The 19,195-nt window shown below is 36.5% G+C and overlaps 1 protein-coding gene across 1 annotated transcript; it reads right to left on the bottom strand.

Moving 5' to 3' along the window:
* Positions 1-316: 316 nt before the first annotated feature.
* Positions 317-5,421, bottom strand: LOC110929455 (cyprosin). The gene is made up of 14 exons (XM_022172613.2): positions 5,220-5,421; positions 3,974-4,338; positions 3,810-3,870; positions 2,966-3,060; positions 2,779-2,891; positions 2,462-2,630; positions 2,321-2,360; positions 2,178-2,242; positions 1,537-1,650; positions 1,375-1,439; positions 1,148-1,304; positions 931-1,050; positions 743-831; positions 317-572 (listed from the first exon to the last, which is right to left on the bottom strand). Exons 2-14 carry the CDS (start codon positions 4,328-4,330, stop codon positions 488-490), a joined length of 1,530 nt encoding a protein of 509 aa, XP_022028305.1. The 5' UTR covers positions 4,331-4,338; positions 5,220-5,421; the 3' UTR covers positions 317-487.
* Positions 5,422-19,195: the final 13,774 nt, after the last annotated feature.

The following is a 19,195-nucleotide window of genomic DNA, read 5'->3' as shown; positions in this document are numbered from 1 at the left end:
CTCATAAGTTATATGTTGAGTTCATGTATAACTAGATGCTGTTGAGTTCATGTATAACTAGATGCAAGTTGTTTGGTCCTGGAGCTAACCGGCATCATACACCGAAAGGAACTATTCCCAGGGGCGCAGCATAGTGAGGGCGGGAGGGGGCTGCCGACCCCCCCGTTTTATAGAAGTTTTTGGGTATATACGTTTTCGACCCCCCGGTCAGAAATCTCAAGCTTCGCCACCGACTGTTCCGATATAGTTTGTACATAAACTTCGGATTCCCTTGAAGGAGTAAAAATGCCCAAACCACACGTCAATACGGAAAAGGTTAATGCGCAAGTAGAATAACATACACACCATCAAACACGTTTTTTTACCACCACAAGTTCTTACAATCTTACATACGACATTTATGATTCCGTTCAAACTTTTTTTTTTCAAGTGGAGTATCTACGCAAAGAAAAACATTACCGATAGCCTTAGGACGGATAGGTCTCGCTCAAGCTGCCTCAGCAAATCCAACGCGTGACTTACCAAAATCAAACACCGTGTGATATTGACCCATAAAAACATCTCCAAGGATCCTGCAACAAAACACCAAGAATCAGAAATGGCATTCCAGGAGGAACGATTTAATACGTGTCAGGTTAACCCATAAACAGTTTTGTCACCCTTTTCTACTTCATAAATTACCATGATATTAGATATTAATATACTAGCAATTCAAGAGGTAATAAGCATATAAACACAGTACCAAAGAGGTCCATGAGGAGGGGCGACATCCAAAGCAGTGAAACCACTGATGCATTGGGCAACTTCTCCCTCACCGACTTTGAGAATGTACTGATCCATCATAAAGAAAAATACTAGTTAAAATAACCGAGATATTAATTATATAATCACCTAGAAAAGGATATTTTAATTAAAAAGTGTCGTTATCACCTGTTCTGGGGTGAGATCAAAAGTTTTACCGCCAATAGTAAAGGCGATATTAGGCATGTTGGAAAGAGTCTGGCAATCCACTGCAGATTCTCCCATTGGACTGGGTATTCGATCACACAACTGCATTTAGATAAATGAAAAACTCAGACCCAATACTCTATATATGTGTTGTGTGTTCTGGTTTCTTTCTTTGATCACAGATATTACAATACTTCACCTCATTGACATAATTAATTATGCTATCTTCAGTCTGGTTTCGTTTAAGTTGGCTTTGCATCCAAACAACAGCCATCTCACAGAATGCACAAATCCCGTCATTTAATCCAGCAGAAGACTTCCCATTATTCTTGTCAACCACACTCTCGATTATTGAACTGTTAAAAATAACTGTTAGTAACAAACGGTGATGACAAAAGTTTACGCAACTTGCAATTTGAGACTGACCTAACATCTCGCGAACCGTCAAAAGTGCATAAATTCATTTGAGAACAGATTTTATCAGGTTGCGCCTACAGAATATCACAACATATTCAGGTTGGATGTCAGAAGTTTTATGAAATAAACTATCAAACATGCTTGTGCATATAAATGGCATTATGCTGGTACCTCAGATAAGAGCATTTCGATTATAGTCTTTCCGTACTGATCAACCAATGTCTTGCATTGCTGGCTCATTACTCCCGCAGCACCGATTGCGTGATTGATTTGAGTGATGATGGTCTATTGAGAGTTTTGACATTTTTAGCGTAGTCATAGATAGGCTAGCTAGCATAATTGAAATTAGCAAAAGATAAAACCGAAATAGAAGCATGTAGTTTTTGAGTAAAATGCCATTTTCGTCCCCTGAGGTTTGGCCAGTTTTGCGACTTCCGTCCAAAGGTTTGGTTTTCCACTTTTCGATCCAGAAAGTTTGAAATCTTGCCATTTTCACCCGACTCGTTAACTCCAAATATTTTTCTCCGTTAAGTCAAGGGTATTACCGTCTTTTTTAGAATTTTTTTATTAAATTAAAAACACTGTAAGAAATAAAGATCCACCTCTGTTGATTTTATTTCTTGTAGTATTTTTAGTTTAATAAAAACTGTCTAAAAAGCCGGTAATACCCCTGACTTACCGGAGAAAAATGAATGGAGTTAACAAATCATATGAAAATGGCAAGATTTCAAACCTTTGGACGAAAGTCGCAAAACTGGCCAAACCTCAGGTACGAAAATGGCATTTTACTCTAATACTTTTTTAAAACTTACCGTTGGACCTGCTAACAAAGAGGTTCCAGAGTCGGCAATTGCTGCACAGCCACCGCTGCAAAATCCTGAAATAAAAATAATGATCTCAGAAATCCTACGAATTTCAAAAAACAGTATAAAAATAAAAATACTGCAAAAATTACCAGTAGTTTTATCTCCAATAAGAACGTCACCCATATCGAACTAAGTACAAAAAAACCAATAAAATGTTCAGCAATGAATCAATGATATGAACAAATGAGATACAGAATAATATATTTATGACGGAATTTGAAATAACTCACCTGCCAATAGCCCTTTTGGGTCACCGGGACATACGTGTGCTTACCCTTGAAGTGATTAGGATCAACCCCACCAAACACAAGTTCACCCCCTTCTTCCTCACCAGCGTGGCGATTAAACCAAAAGGAAAACACCGGTTCTTGAACAAGACCTTGATTAACCATGTTGTACCTAAAAAGGTATGTGAATAATTGAATATCACAATTTAGTGATCATCTGATTGGTCTAACAATCACACATTTATAAGAAAAATGTGTATGACAAACAAGAACCATATGTCGTTAAAAACGTATGAAACGTAAACAAGAGTCGTAGTTACCAAACGGGTACAGCTTTCCCTACAGATATATCCTGATATCCGAGCCCGAGTATACCGTCAAACTTGGCTGCCAAGAAAGTGATTCCGGGCTCTCTGGTTGCCTCTATAAAATCCTGAAAACAACCCATCGCAAGTAAGAAATCGATGAAAATATTACACTCCAAAACCACATGTCCTCGATCTTTACCTGCTCTTTAACGACCAGATCACCGAGTTTGACAGAGTCTCGGCTAAAAACACCAGAGATTGCTCCAGTTCCATACTGAATGGCAGCAGCTGTACCTGAAATATAAAATAACGAAAATTACTAATCCTGTAAAAAACACAAAGCCCAATCACAAGCAACAGTCGAAGTTTCATTGTTCTCCTTGTCTTAAAATAAAACAGGGTACAACTAGGCTTGTAACTGAACCAAACGAACAGAGGCATGCTCGTGTTCATTCATTTAACTTTAGCTGAACACGAAAACGAACATATAACAATTTTTTTTGTTCATGTTCATTCATTAAGAAAATAGGCATGTTCATGTTCGGTCGTTTAAGACCTAAATGAACAGTTCATGAACACAAACGAACCTAAACAAACAAGCTTAAACGAACATAATTTAACAAACATAAAACAACACAAATGAACATAAATGACCAAACATAAACGAAAATTAAGTAGTTTTTTATATATATGGTTGATTAATTATGATAAGTTCTATTGGAAAGCTTGTTTTTGTTATTGGAAAGCCCATTTTTCAATTAGTTGTATGTATATAAGTAGTTAGAAAGCCTCTTTTAGGCTTATATTTGTATAAATATAACTCCATATGTATTTATTAATTAAAATTAAAATATAAACGAACATAAATGAACAAGCATAAACGAACGTTCACGAGCATAAATGAACGAACATGTAATTTTGTTCATGTTCATTCGTTTATTAAATAAACGAACTTCCCACCAAATACGTTCACGAACAGTTCATGAATGTTCCGTTCATTTACATGCCTAGGTACATAGAGAAACCATCCAAAGCAACCATACCATTCTTCTTGTAGGTACTTGAACGGCTAGCTTTATACTTCTGGTGAAAAAGGCAAGCTACCTGCATATATATAAAAAAAATGAACACATAATTGAGCGAAACACATCAATGAGTTATAGATCCCGAATTAAGTAGACAAAACATCCAGCAAGGAGAAACTCACTGAAAGGAAGCACTTTGAAGAAGGCACCCATAAATTAGCACTCCCGGTATCGAAAACCACAGTGAACTTTTGAGGTGGAGTGCCGATACCAATCTCACCGAAATACTGAGCGTCCATGTAATTCTTTAGCACGATAACATCACCCTCTGAATTCCTCAGAGTATCGTAGAAGCCAAAGTTTCTTCTATCGGTTCCTTCCATGGACAAACCGTGTTCGCTAACCCGGTTGAATTGGTTCGTCTTCCTTTTTTTAAGACCGACTCGAAGCAATCCACCGTTAGTGGATGAAAATGCGGTCGGTGACAGAATGAACAGCAGAAACAAGGCGAGTAAACTTGTTTTGATTGTGGTACTCATGTTAAACACTGTAAACACAATTAAACAATCTTAGTTCTTATATATCTGTTGTGATTACTTACAGCAGCCAAACAGCATAATGCATATAACCTAAAGATTAAATTGATATTGAAATTTGAATACTCTTTTCATAAAAGTTAGTAACCATCGTCATCACTAGGATTCATGCACTATAACTGTCAATATTAATATATAATAATACAATTAGTAACTCATAAATCCAAGGAAAGAATAGTTAAGTTTCTATCAATTCTAAATTGACCACCATCTTTTGTTTCCATCCACTTAAAAAATCATTAATTTTATTCCATATTTTTTATTCATTTAATTTCTTATACCATTTAAAATATGGTCTTTTATAAAATTCCGAGTATATGCCAACATCCAATTTTAATCCATGTCTGGATATAAAATTTACTCAAACCGAGTTGTGAACAGTAACACACAAACTCGTCGATGTTCCCTTGGGCATATCTCTTTCGGCTTCTATACCGAGTGCCAGTATCACATCGTTACTGTAACGAACCGAACCGATACCTATTGAATGCCCAACGATAATAACAATCATAGACACAACAAGCCAAAACAAAACCTAGAAACGTATTTCAGTCACTCACTTGATTTCCACTACTCAAAACATCCAAATAAGAATCATATTAACCGTAATATAATCAATAATCTTCTAATTCACCACCTAAAACAACATGCATTGAGATTTAGTCACACTACTAATGGAGTGACGTACGGAGAACATAAACCCTAACGGAGAACGTAATTACACCAAATATCCGTCAGCAATTAAAACGATAACTGATTAACTATGAATCAGTACACAAATCAAAGAAATAAGTAAGCGATTGTAGTTAGAGATACAGAAAGTAACACATACAGTGATCGGAGATATGGACGGCGGCAGATTGGGAGAGAAAAAAGTGAAAAGTAAGCGGTGGTATGTGGTGACAGAAAGAAGCAACGTTCAAAAAAGAAGCAAGGAAGGTGGCGTGGGAAAAGAGGAATACGTGGTGTGAGAGTGAGAGTGAGACGTGGAATGAGAGAGAAAGCACCGCCTTTTCAGCAATTTAACTGCAACTTTTGCAGTTATGTGCACGCAAGTTTGCCTATTATTAGTTTATGTGCACGCAAGTTTAGTTATTCTTCATTAACGGGACGGACCATCATAGTTTAGTTATTCTTCATTAACGGGACGGACCATCATAGTATTCTTTTTTTTAATAGCCAACGGAACCTTTCATTCAAGAAAATAAAAACTTACAATGTACTCAGCCAGAAGTTGAAGCATAAAAACAAAAAACAAAACGAACAGAAGTAAAACAAAGGAAGAAAATTAAATAAACTCAGCCAAAGACCTCCTCTATAAATTGAAGTTGAAGTCCCGCCACTGTTGTATTGTAATCATATTATGCTTCGATCTCGTTTTTAACCCTTGGAATGATGACTCCTTTATCTCTTCCATAATCATCTGTTTTGTACGTTGTTTGCCTGTGAAGATTTTATCGTTTCTGGTTTTTCATAAGGACCACATTGTTTGTATCGCAATCGCATGTAAAACCTTTCTTTCTTTTCGGCTCCTATGGCTATCCATAATAACTTGCAACAATTCCGCAATACTATTGGTTGTGTAGATCATTGGAAACTTTGTCCACTGTGTCACCTCTTCCTATATTCTCTTGGCCAAATTACAGCTCACCAGGATGTGACTAGCGGTTTCGTCGGCTGCTCCGCATGTTTTGCACGTCACCGTTTGTAAGTTCATTCCTCTACTTCTTAGAGCTACAGCTGATGGGATCCTTTCATCCAAAGCTCTCCAAACAAAAGATACACTCTTACCTGTCGCCCAGTTGTTCCACCAGAAAGTATTTGATGCTGAATTCATATCCAAATTCCGACCCAACGTTTGCCTTATATTCTTGACACAAAATTCCTTGTTTTCATGATACTTCCAGACCCAAACATCACTCGATCCCGTCATGTTTTGATGCAGTAAACGTTCACTAAGAGCGTCCATCTCTTCTTTTTCTATCACGCTGTTTGGACCATCATAGTATTCACCAATGTTTTAAAAACTGGTTTTAAATTATAACGGGATGGGCTAAAAAATGGAACCGGATTATAATAGATGGTTCAACCAGATGAACTAGTTAACGCTAAAATTTCATAGAGATACATAGATACGTGAATTATAATGACAAACTCATCGGTTTTAATTTTTTCACACTGACATAAATTATAATATAACTATTATAATGTGCTCTTTCGCTTTCAAGTTTCAAAATACAATCTCTCACAGAACATTGCTTTATCCATATAGACATACATACATATGGAGGGAGAGAGAGATATACGTCAATTTGTTTAAAGTCTTTCACTTTTTGACCCACTTGTGAATCTATTTACACCCAAATTTTTTTATTGAAATAAATAAACTGACGACGAAGATAGAATTGGAAGCATGATGAAGATGGAGTTGAATCTTGTGGATGAAGTGATGAACTGTAGGTGATGATGGTTTTGAGTGTTGATTGATGGCATATGTATGTGATTGAACTCCGGAATACTAAAAACCCAAATTAAAATAACCATGGGCCGGTACCGGTATTACGGTTTAAATCAGTATACCGGATTTATTGTCGGTACGAATCTTATGCTGTTTCACTTATTTACCGGGATGTTTCGTACCGGATTTGCATCCGGCACCGGTAATACCGTTATAACCGGCTGGTATTTACCGGTTTTTAAAACATTGGTATTCACAATCCATTCATCGTGAAAAAGATTTGTATATTATAAAAGTGGTTGCGAGTGGAGAATAAATAGAAAATATTATCCATCTGTATATTTGAGAGTACATCATTCATTCTTTATAATATTTTAATATATTTTGAAAGTGATTGTGAGTGGAGGAAAAAAAAGGAATGATAAAGGTATAAAAAATATTATTTAATTAAAAAGAGATAGAAAATATAGTTGTTTTTAGTGATAATTATAGGGTAAAAATCGTGGAAGATATAACTTAAAATTTCATAAAAAGTGTTCGCAGTTTACCATTAAATTATTTAACATTTCTAGCTATTCAAATGTACCAATCAAAGTGCGGCCATGAAAATCATCCTGAAAACCTTGTTGTGAGCTCTGAGTTGTATGCAAAGGCGGACCCAAGTAAAGAGGTGGGGGGTTGTGGGCACCACCTTTAAAAAAATTAATGTATTTAATAGACAAAAATCCCGATCATACTACTTAGAAATTTAGTTGAACTCCTCATTCATACTCCCAGATCATAAATCCTGGGTCCACCACCAACTGTATGCCATTCCATAAAAAAAGGAGGTCTTCTCGAATTGAACCCGTTAACTATTTATCTATAAACATACACTAGGGTTATGGGGTTTTTGTTCTAGAAAACATAGTTTGGTTAAAATTGAGAAACCCAAAGTACATATATCACGCTATATATATATATATATATATATATATATATATACTATATTATAATATATAATAGAGGAGTATTTAAAGATACCCAAAAAATAAGAACTTTTTCCTTCTTTATTTATAAAAACACCTCTAAAATAAGGTAAATTGGTCTTTTAAACACTAGTTATATTTTGATCCCTCATATTATTACACTTAAATCCCTTTATTTTAACAAAATTATGGATAATTAATTACACTTTTCCCCTTCCACAACAAACTTATAATTCTTTTACGTATTCTTGTCATATCTTATAAACTATAATGTTTAAAAAAATCCAATGGTACCGTGATGAACTACTCATTTTTGTCAACGTTTTGATAATTGTTTTGGTCAGTATTGTTGTGTAGATAAAATATACAAGTAGATGATGCATTAGTGTACAAGTGATTAAAGCAATGTGTCCTATCACATTTCAAATGCTCAATACTCTCTACGTTGTTGTCATTATTATCAATTTAATAATATTCCAACCATTTTCACTCCGATTTTCGTTTGATTAAGAGTGTTCACCAATTTGTTCCGACGACTAGTTAAAATTTGAAACCTTGCACATATGGGTTTGATGTTAGCTTGGTTCGTTGTGACAAACCGTGACTTCGAGGTAAAAACCCATCTATTTCGTTTTTATAAATCAAATCTTATGCTTATTTTATTTGATGAATTAACCAAATCCTTACCGTGTTATACCAACTCGAACCGTTTGAACCAGAGTACATGCCTCGCTTGTCGATCTAACCCACTCGCGTAACTCGAAACTTTTGAGGCCCGAACCCTTAGCGTCAATATTATACATCCATGTTAGTTGATTTATTATAAATCTTTATTTTAGCTATTTATATGTTAAAAAATATAATACAACAACAATAGTAATACCATGCAAAACGTTGGAAAGCTGACATCCTCTTGCAGCCCACATTTCAACCTCACGGCCCACAACCTCCACCTCTTATATTTGTTTCTTTGTGTGGTTATCGGCCCAACCCCAATTGTATCTTTAAACCGCCCCACACCCTTATATTACGTGTGCATGCTGTGTGTTACCATCTCAAACCTAAAACCCTAATGTACGTACATCAGCCGCAATTCCGGCGACCACCTTTCTGCTCTGTACCTCCTGCCTTATTCTCTCTCTCTCTCTCTCTCTCTCGTTCAGACTCTTGTGACCGGAATCGGAGTCCGGCTTGTGCCCTTCCTTCCTTCCTCTATCTCGATCGAGCATCAACAGCTAAGGAGCCAATTGCCGATCACTTGGTTCTTCGACAGTTCAGCCGACAACACTCCACTATCTCTTACTTTATACCTCCGACAACACCCGCACCCCTTGTACCCTCGTCTTCCCGACGGCGACCGTGTTACCTGGCTCCGACAAGTAATTCGGTCAACAATTCAGCAGACGATGGCTCGGTTCAGGCAACTGTGATTCGGGTTACGTTTGGCTCAAGATCTGGTTCGATTTTGGTTTCGGATCAGCCATGGGCGCGAGTTCGGTTCAAACCGGTGGCAGTCAACAGTTTGGGTATGCTCACCTTTGATTTCTCGACTTCCTTGTAATTTTAATTATCATTGTGAATTTCAGTTTGGTGTCTTGTATGTTAAATGACTACTGATTAAACGATGTTATTTGGAATAAAAGTTTGTGTGTTCACAGCATGTTAGAATAGCTAGGGTTTTTGTATGATCTTGTACGAATAGGATGATCAAATAATGATGATAACATGGGTTTACTACTTGCTGGGTAATTGTGAGAGTTGATTGTATAAAGATGAGCATAATAATCCATGTTCACTATTTGAATGCAAAAAATAGGTGATGATTTATGTTAATAGCTTCGTGATTTTTAAACAAGTAAAATAAGGGCTGTGGTGAGTTAGGAATGTGACCTTATGTGGATTTTTAAACAAGAATGTATAATCACCAAATTGTTCTAGAAATCATGAAAGAATCAGTTATTGTTCAAATGATATTCGGAAAACTATGAATACTGATTTCGTGATAACGACACTTAGAACCGTCGTAGGATACATGAAAAACAATTTAAAACAAGTAATTCTTCGTTCAGCGATTTTCTGCAGAAAATACGCCAACTTCCGGAGTCTTTTTCGGGACCTAAACTTATCGAAACTCTATGTTTTCTGAACCTAAAATCAAGTATTCGGAAGTAGCTTTCAAACCGTAGTGATTTCATATTGTTCGGACAGGTCTAAGTATTTTTAACGAATTAAATTGCAAAACTGCTCTAAGCTGTCATTTTCTGTAGAAAATGCAGCTCCCGTTTCGTGTCATAACTTGGTATGTGTTTAGTGTTTCGACTTGAAAATTTTACTGTAGATGCTCTTAAATGTCGGTGCAAACCTCAAACTGGAATTTCATCAATCGGATAAACGTATATTTTTAAATAAATTTTTCGGCAAACCTGACCAGATTACGTCAAATCTGATCATGGTTTGGCGCAAGATTTTTCACGAAAAAATCCGTAAGGAATTTGGTCACCAAATTTTAATTCAATGGTCTCTGGTTCGATTGAAACATTTTGTAATTCTTCGGGAACTATCCGGTGCCCGAACGGTCCCGATTAACGCACCGCAAATTGTCTGAAAATGCACTTAAAAGCTGAAATTTTGTGACAAGATTTATTATGTGATTTGTGACAAATATGTGGTCGCTAATTCGATTAGTGATGTGCGTGAAGTGTGTTATATTTTATGTATGTATTTTAAGCCCTTTTACACTTTTTTAGCCAAGTTTTAAATTTATAAAACACGATATTTACTAACACTTAACACACATATGGGCAAGTGCACCCATCGTGGACGTAGTATAGTGTTGGTAAGATACCGAGGTCGTCCAAGGACACAAGAGCTTTTAATACCGGTTTATCCTCAATGTCTAATCAAACCAAAATGTTAGAAGAAGATTTTAAACTAAGAAAATAAAACTAACTAAAATGCTGAAAATAAAATAAAAATAAAATCAGATAGACAAGATGAATCACTTGGATCCGACTCGTGTGTTAGTGTAACCTTTGATTATTTTCGTACTTTTGCACTTGTTTAAGAGATTATCTTAGTTATTGTGGTAGGCCCCTCTTTTGAAGGTGACGTTACCCTCAACCCAGTAGTTTGAGTCAGCAAGGATACAATCCTAAAGGGTCGGATTATTGAAAGATAATTAATTAAGTTATTAATGCATAATGTGGTAGGCCCCTCTTTTGAAGGCGACGTTACCCTCAGCTAAGTAATCTGAGTCAGCAGGGATACAGTCCTAAGTAGCTGGGTTAAAGTTTTAATAGTAGTTTAACTTATGAGGGGATCAAAGAGTTTGGACCCCCGTCATTCAATACCTTTGGGTGTTGAAGGAGGCCCTACTAAATTTGACCCAGGTCCTTTGCAGGATCTATACACTGAACAATGGCAAGACTCTTACCAAACCATTCCCTTAACCCCCGACCAGGTAGCCAACATACCTCCATATAGACCGTGGAGATATGAATGGTGAAAATCTTTTATTTTATATAGACAGTAAAATAATGCCAAGACACCACATACAAACTATAAAGAAGAATCACCTTCAACATAAGAAACTAGTAATTAAAGTCATTAATACAAAACCAATTAAAAAGTGCAAAAGATTAAAAATAAAAAGTATTACACTAAACACTTGTCTTCACCAAGTGATGTAAGAGACTTAGGCAAACATGGCCTTTGATTGTCAAGAACTCTTACGATCAATCTTGGATCCCGAGACGACTCACACACTCTATGATGGACAATGGATGATGGTGGTGGATGATGGTGGTGGATGATGGTGTTATGGTGGTGGTGGGGTGGTGTGTGAAGTGTGAGAGAGGTGGTGTGCCAAGGGATGAGTTGAAATGGCTCCAAGCACTCCTATTTATAGGCTGAACAGAAGCTCGGGCACGGCCCCGTGCTCGCTGGGCATGGCCCCGTGTCCATCCTTGTCTCTCTCCTCATTAATTGTAATTCGCAATTACAATAAATGCGCCTGCAGGAATCTGACCACGCCCCCGTGTCCATTGGGCATGGCCCCGTGGTGGGCAATAGAAGCTTCTAAAGGTTTGTCTTTTCTGCTGCTTCTTGGGCACGGCCCCGTGCTCGCTGAGCACGGGGCGTGTTCAGTCTTCTGTTTCCTTGGTTTTGCTTGGGAAGATGCAGTTGAGAGGTCGGGCATTCCACTTTTGCTCCTTTTCTTGTATTTATGTTAGATTTTGCTGTCTTTTTGCTTCTTTTGTTAATTTGAGCTCATTTAATCCTGAAAATACAAAAGGAAGACAAAAACACACTTTTTCCAACATTAGTACTAAAAAAGGGTTAGTTTTATGCCACATTTGATATAATTTATATGTTGCATTGTGCGCATATCAATTAGCGACACTTTGCATGCATGTGTACATATATTACATTACAATATTTTATGTGTAACATGTTAGAATACGTGTAGGAACTTTGTGCTCTATTTGAAACCACTAATGGACTAAATGGTAATCATACTAGGACGTGATTGACCAGCCCTGACTGTTAGCTATTTTAAGAGTTCAACCAAGCAACCAAAGGTGAGTTCACACTCTTTTCAAGGCATGGGATTCCCAAGGGTTGGAAATGGGTAAATGAACTAAACGGTAATTACGACCATCCTCCGTGGGTAGGATGCCACGAATACACACTAGACCAAACCTCTATCATGAAGTCCCTCATTTATATCGACTTAATCGCCGAGGCCTATGGCGAGCGGGTCATTAGTTGATAGCGCTATTAGGTTTAACAAACCTCACACCGTGTCGTTCGAACGGGCGTGTACTAATGGACTATGGGCAAAGGGTCAATGATGATAGACATTGACTTAGGGCACCTCTTACATTTTCGTAGCAGTTGATACACACGGTCTAGTAACACATGGGAAGCCCCCACTAATCTTCGCACACATGTCTGGGAAACCGCGATACGAATTAATACGATACATGGTTTACAAAACGAATATATGGTTTACGAAACGAATACTATAACTAAACAATCAACTGTGAACTAGCTCAACTTTGTTGTTGCTCGTTGTTACATGCCTTGCAGGTCGTTAGGTATTTCTGGAGCTTGCACGAGGAGGCATGGACGTTGTGGGACATGGATAGTCTTATGCCATGTTAAACAGTTGATATATTTTAACTTATACTTTCGTTTAAAACAGTATGCTTCCGCTTACCACTTAAACTAAGTTTTGTTTGGACACCAATTATATTGTGTTGGGTTTTATTTTTATTTACATACTATGTTCAATATGATTGGTGGCTTGGTCCTGGTCAGTCACGCCTCCATGCGGTGACACTCCGCATGTGGATTTTGGGGGTGTGACAGATTGGTATCAGAGCCATTGGTTATAGTGAACTTGGTTTTAAAAAGGGAAAAATCTTTTGATAAAAACCAGACTATAACCTATTCAGTGCTCAACGATCCACAACGATGCTTCGCTCCGCGTGCAAGGCTCAACACTTTAGGTGATGTGATTTAACTTTTTATTGCCTACTTGCTAGATCACTTTTGTGCAATGTGCTGTTTATAGTATGTTTATTTAGAGTAGTAGCATGCTGCCTGTTAGCCCCACTGCATCCTTTTTGACACACAATTGTTTAATTATTTGACAAGTGGTGTTCCAAACCACTTTCTGATTTCTCATCACCCTGCTGCGACAATCGTATATATGTTCTATCTATTCATATGCTTATCTCGTCATGACGTTACCACCTGACCCTCCATACATTCGGTTTACACGTCAACATTCACGAAGACCAGACCTGGCTCAAACGAACTTGGGTTTAGGAGAACTATACCCACGCATCTCTGATGACGAACCTTATCGTCTCCACCGGTCGTCGTCACCAGAAACGAAGCAGTCACAGTTACACGCATTCGTCGTTTGGCAACTCGAGACCCTACCAACCAAATTTTGTTTTGGACAGGTGATATACTTCCGCGACCGTGATGCAGCGAACTTCCCTTTTTGTGTCGTGCCGTCATACATCACTACTAGAATTGCTTATAGACAACAGATTACTTGGTTGAATTTTTTCGATTATGGTTGGACCCCTGTTTTCGCTCGATTCTCCATATGAACCTCACTATTTTACTGTTTCTTTGATCGGAAACTGATATAATGAAACGCAAGTACCCCTAGTTGTTCAAGAAAGGTGAGTCCAGTACTGAAGCTACTTCGGAATTTCGGGACAAAATTCCAAACCAACAGGGGGATGATGTGACACCCCAGGAAAACCAGGAAACCACACAAACTAACTAGCTTCCTCAGTGACTACGTGCTAAATTTCGGGACGAAATTTCTTTCAACTTGGGGATAATGTGACAACCCGTAACTTCGAGGTAAAAACCCATCTATTTCGTTTTTATAAATCAAATCTTATGCTTATTTTATTTGATGAATTAACCAAATCCTTACTGTGTTGTACCAACTCGAACCGTTTGAACCAGAGTACATGCCTCGCTTGTCGATCTAACCCACTCGCATAACTCGAAACTTTTGAGGCCCGAACCCTTAGCGTCAATATTATACATCCATGGTAGTTGATTTGTTATAAATCTTTATTTTAGCTATTTATATGTTAAAAAAAATATAATACAACAACAATAGTAATACCCTGCAAAACGTTAGAAAGCTGACATCCTCTTGCAACCCACATTTCAACCTCACGGCCCACAACCTCCACCTCTTATATTTGTTTCTTTGTGTGGTTATCGGCCCAACCCCAATTGCATGTTTAAACCGCCCCACACCCTTATATTACGTGTGCATGCTGTGTGTTACCATCTCAAACCCAAAACCCTAATGTACGTACATCAGCCGCAATTCCGGCGACCACCTTTCTGCTCTGTACCTCCTGCCTTATTCTCTCTCTCTCGTTCAGACTTTTGTGACCGGAATCGGAGTCCGTCTTGTGCCCTTCCTTCCTTCCTCTATCTCGATCGAGCATCAACAGCTAAGGAGCCGGTTGCCGATCACTTGGTTCTTCGACAGTTCAGCCGACAACACTCCACTATCTCTTACTTTATACCTCCGACAACACCCGCACCCCTTGTACCCTCGTCTTCCCGGCGGCGACCGTGTTACCTGGCTCCGACAAGTAATTCGGTCAACAATTCAGCAGACGATGGCTCGGGTCAGGCAACTGTGATTCGGGTTACGTTTGGCTTAAGATCTGGTTCGAGTTTGGTTCGGATCAGCCATTGGCGCGAGTTCGGTTCAAACCGGTGGCAGTCAACAGTTTGGGTATGCTCACCTTTGATTTCTCGACTTCCTTGTAATTTTAATTATCATTGTGAATTTCAGTTTGGTGTCTTGTATGTTAAATGACTACTGATTAAACGATGTTATTTAGAATAAAAGTTTGTGTGTTCACAGCATGTTAGAATAGCTAGGGTTTTTGTATGATCTTGTACGAATAGGATGATCAAATAATGATGATAACATGGGTTTACTACTTGCTGGGTAATTGTGGGAGTTGATTGTATAAAGATGAGCATAATAATCCATGTTCACTATTTGAATGCAAAAAATAGGTGATGATTTCTGTTAATAGCTTCGTGACTTTTAAACAATTAAAATAAGGGCTGTGGTGAGTTAGGAATGTGACCTTATGTGGATTTTTAAACAAGAATGTATAATCACCAAATTGTTCTAGAAATGATGAAAGAATCAGTTATTGTTCAAATGATATTCGGAAAACTATGAATACTGATTTCGTGACAACGACACTTAGAACCGTCGTAGGATACATGAAAAACAATTTAAAACAAGTAATTCTTCGTTCAGCGATTTTCTGCAGAAAATACGGCAACTTCCGGAGTCTTTTTTGGGACCTAAACTTATCGAAACTCTATGTTTTCTGAACCTAAAACCAAGTATTCGGAAGTAGCTTTCAAACCGCAGTGATTTCATATTGTTCGGACAGGTCTAAGTATTTTTAACGAATTAAATCGCAAAACTGCTCTAAGCTGTCATTTTCTGCAGAAAATGTAGCTCCTGTTTCGTGTAGGAACTTTGTGCTCTATTTGAAACCACTAATGGACTAAATGGTAATCATACTAGGACGTGATTGACCAACCCTGACTGTTAGCTATTTTAAGAGTTCAACCGAGCAACCAAAGGTGAGTTCACACTCTTTTCAAGGCATGGGATTCCCAAGGGTTGGGAATGGGTAAATGAACTAAACGGTAATTACGACCATCCTCCGTGGGTAGGATGCCAAGAATACACACTAGACCAAACCTCTATCATGAAGTCCCTCATTTATATCGACTTAATCGCCAAGGCCTATGGCGAGCGGGTCATTAGTTAATAGCGCTATTAGGTTTAACAAACCTCACACCGTGTCGTTCGAACAGGCGTGTACTAATAGACTATGGGCAAAGGGTCAATGATGATAGACATTGACTTAGGGCACCTCTTACATTTTCGTAGCAGTCGATACATATGGTCTAATAACACATGGGAAGCCCCCACTAATCTTCGCACACATGTCTGGGAGACCGCGATACGAATTAATACGATACATGGTTTACAAAACGAACATATGGTTTACGAAACGAATACTATAACTAAACAACCAACTGTGAACTCGCTCAACTTTGTTGTTGACTCGTTGTTACATGCCTTGCAGGTCGTTAGGTATTTCTGGAGGTTGCACGAGGAGGCGTGGACGTTGTGGGACATGGATAGTCTTATGCCATGTTAAACAGTTGATATATTTTAACTTATACTTTGGTTTAAAACAATATGCTTCCGCTTACCACTTAAACTAAGTTTTGTTTGGACACCAATTATATTGTGTTGGGTTTTATTTTTATTTACATAATATGTTCAATATGATTGGTGGCTTGGTCCTGGTCAGTCACGCCTCCATGCGGTGACACTCCGCGTGTGGATTTTGGGGGTGTGACATTCGTATTCTGCAGGGTTGTGTTATTACTTGGTTGGGTGCACACACTTACATGGGTTAGCGGGTAGTAAATTGACATCAAACAAGCTCACTTGTTTTATATAATTGGTTATATTAAAATAATGTTTTATTAGTTTTCTTCATCTAATAATATTTTATACCTAATGAAATGGTATGTGTTCGTAATGAAAATGAGAAACCTTTAATAGGCTAAAACACACTTGTTTGAATTAGATGATGTCCCCTAAATAATATAACAACTTTTTTTGTCGATTTTAGCAGGTTTTTTTTAGTCAAAGATTCACATGTGTATGCAAAAGATATTGTTATATGTCCATAATATTTTATTTTAAAGGATAAGCAGATTGAACAGAAGTAAGCACCATAAAAAAATATCATTTTATTTATACATATTTAATTGCAACCGTGAGTGTTGCGTGGATTAAAATGTACAAGGTACTTTGTTCGGGTTTGTCCACTTTACATGTTTCCTACAAGCATAACGAAAAAAAAAAAAAAAAAACAAAAACAAAACAAAAAGAGCCTGCAGCCAGATCAACAACAAACTCACGGCAGAAGACCGAGTCCACCCAGCTGCCATTAATTTAATTTAATAATTACTAGACATGTGTAATACTTATGACATATATCCACCACTATAATGCTACCATAAACATTATACGAATAAGAAACGAATGTTGTAATGCAAAGTGTCGTCCCCGACGTATCGCGCGGACACCCTACTAGTTTTTTTACAACTCATTAAGCATTTAGCGCATTACAAAACCAAGGAAAGTGGACTCGAAATACAAATTGATAAACACTCATCTTGTTAAACTTAGGTTTCGTCGGTTTGGTTTTCGGAATACAAACTAGGGAGATCAAACTCCAACTGATGAATACTCCTATAGACAAAATTTGTTTATAAAATAGAGTAAAAAGATAATAAAATTATATTGTTATAGCTATACCAATTTATATATGATTTTTTATCACTTTATTATCTATATATGTCGTTAGGGGTTGAAATCATTGAGATCTATACTATATAATAAAAGAAACCTGTTTTGGGACACTTGTCATTTTCTCATTTAATTGATTAAAATTATTAATAATACTAATAATAATAATATTTAATCTAAATTAATACAAATTTTTATTATTAATAATAGTTAATAAAATCTAAAATCTAATCTAATGCAAATGGAGAACGGAATCGAGGTGGGATGCGGATATACGAAACTTGAGTAGAAAGTCAACATTCATAAATCATATATTTCTTTTATTGTTTGTTTATTTGTTTTATCTTTCTTTTTCTTTTTTCTTTTTTTTTTCATGTACACCACATGCACACATTCAAAGGTTTAAAGGTTTAACTAATTAAACCAATAATTTAATATTAATTCTCTTTAAATTCTTACAAATACTATTATCACCAATTTATAAATCTAAACTTCCAAATATTAAACTTTAACATAAAAAATGGACGGAGTTAACCCAGTGAACTAAAATGGCAACGCTTGAAACTATTTGGACTAAAATAACAAGGTTTCAAATATTTAGACCAAACTGGCAAAATAGTCCAAACCTTAGAGACTAAAATGACATTTAACTCTAACTAGATATAATTTGGTTAATTTTTCTTTGTAGTTTTCCTTATTGTAATTGATTAATAATACATAATAACTTACGGGGTTTTAATTATTCAACAGACATATACGAGAAGATGAGGTCTCAACCGCCATAAAGACGATACATGATCTTGCTCTTTCGGGTGAAACGGTAAACTTGAGTGAAATGATGAAGAATATGACAACTACTATAATGATGAAAATGTGTTTCGGCAAGAAGTACCATAATAATTAAAAAAATCCACCTAACATCACAAATGTTTCTGTTAAATTCGATTAATTAATTTAAAAAAAAAATCAACCTAACATCACAAATGTTTCTGTTGAATTCGATTAATTAATTTGTTCAACAATCACTATTATCTTTATCATTCAGTACGGTTAACCGATTTATCATCATACAACTTTCCACCTATTCAATCATATGATTTTTCAATCTTATATCTAAATAAATAAAGATTAATATTCAATCTTATACTACTTTAAATATAAAAAAATCCGTTAGTTCAGATTAATGTTCAATCTTATCCTACTTTAAATATAAAAAAAAACCGTTAGTTTTTTAAATATATTTTTTTTATTATTTGGTATATAAAATCATATTTATTCAACCCATGTAATACACAGAGGTTTTTAAAAATATAATTTTTTTTATTATTTGGTAAACAATATTACATTTATTCAACCCGTGTAATACAATGGTTTTAAAGATATTTTTTTTTATTATTTGGTATATAATATTACATTTATTCAACCCGTACAATACATATGGTTCTTATAGATATAAC

Source organism: Helianthus annuus, chromosome 3, assembly GCF_002127325.2.
Source record: "Helianthus annuus cultivar XRQ/B chromosome 3, HanXRQr2.0-SUNRISE, whole genome shotgun sequence".
In the NCBI taxonomy this organism is placed as follows: Eukaryota; Viridiplantae; Streptophyta; class Magnoliopsida; order Asterales; family Asteraceae; genus Helianthus; species Helianthus annuus.
Note: the sequence above shows the minus strand (reverse complement) of the source record. Positions and strands in the feature narration are given on the sequence as shown.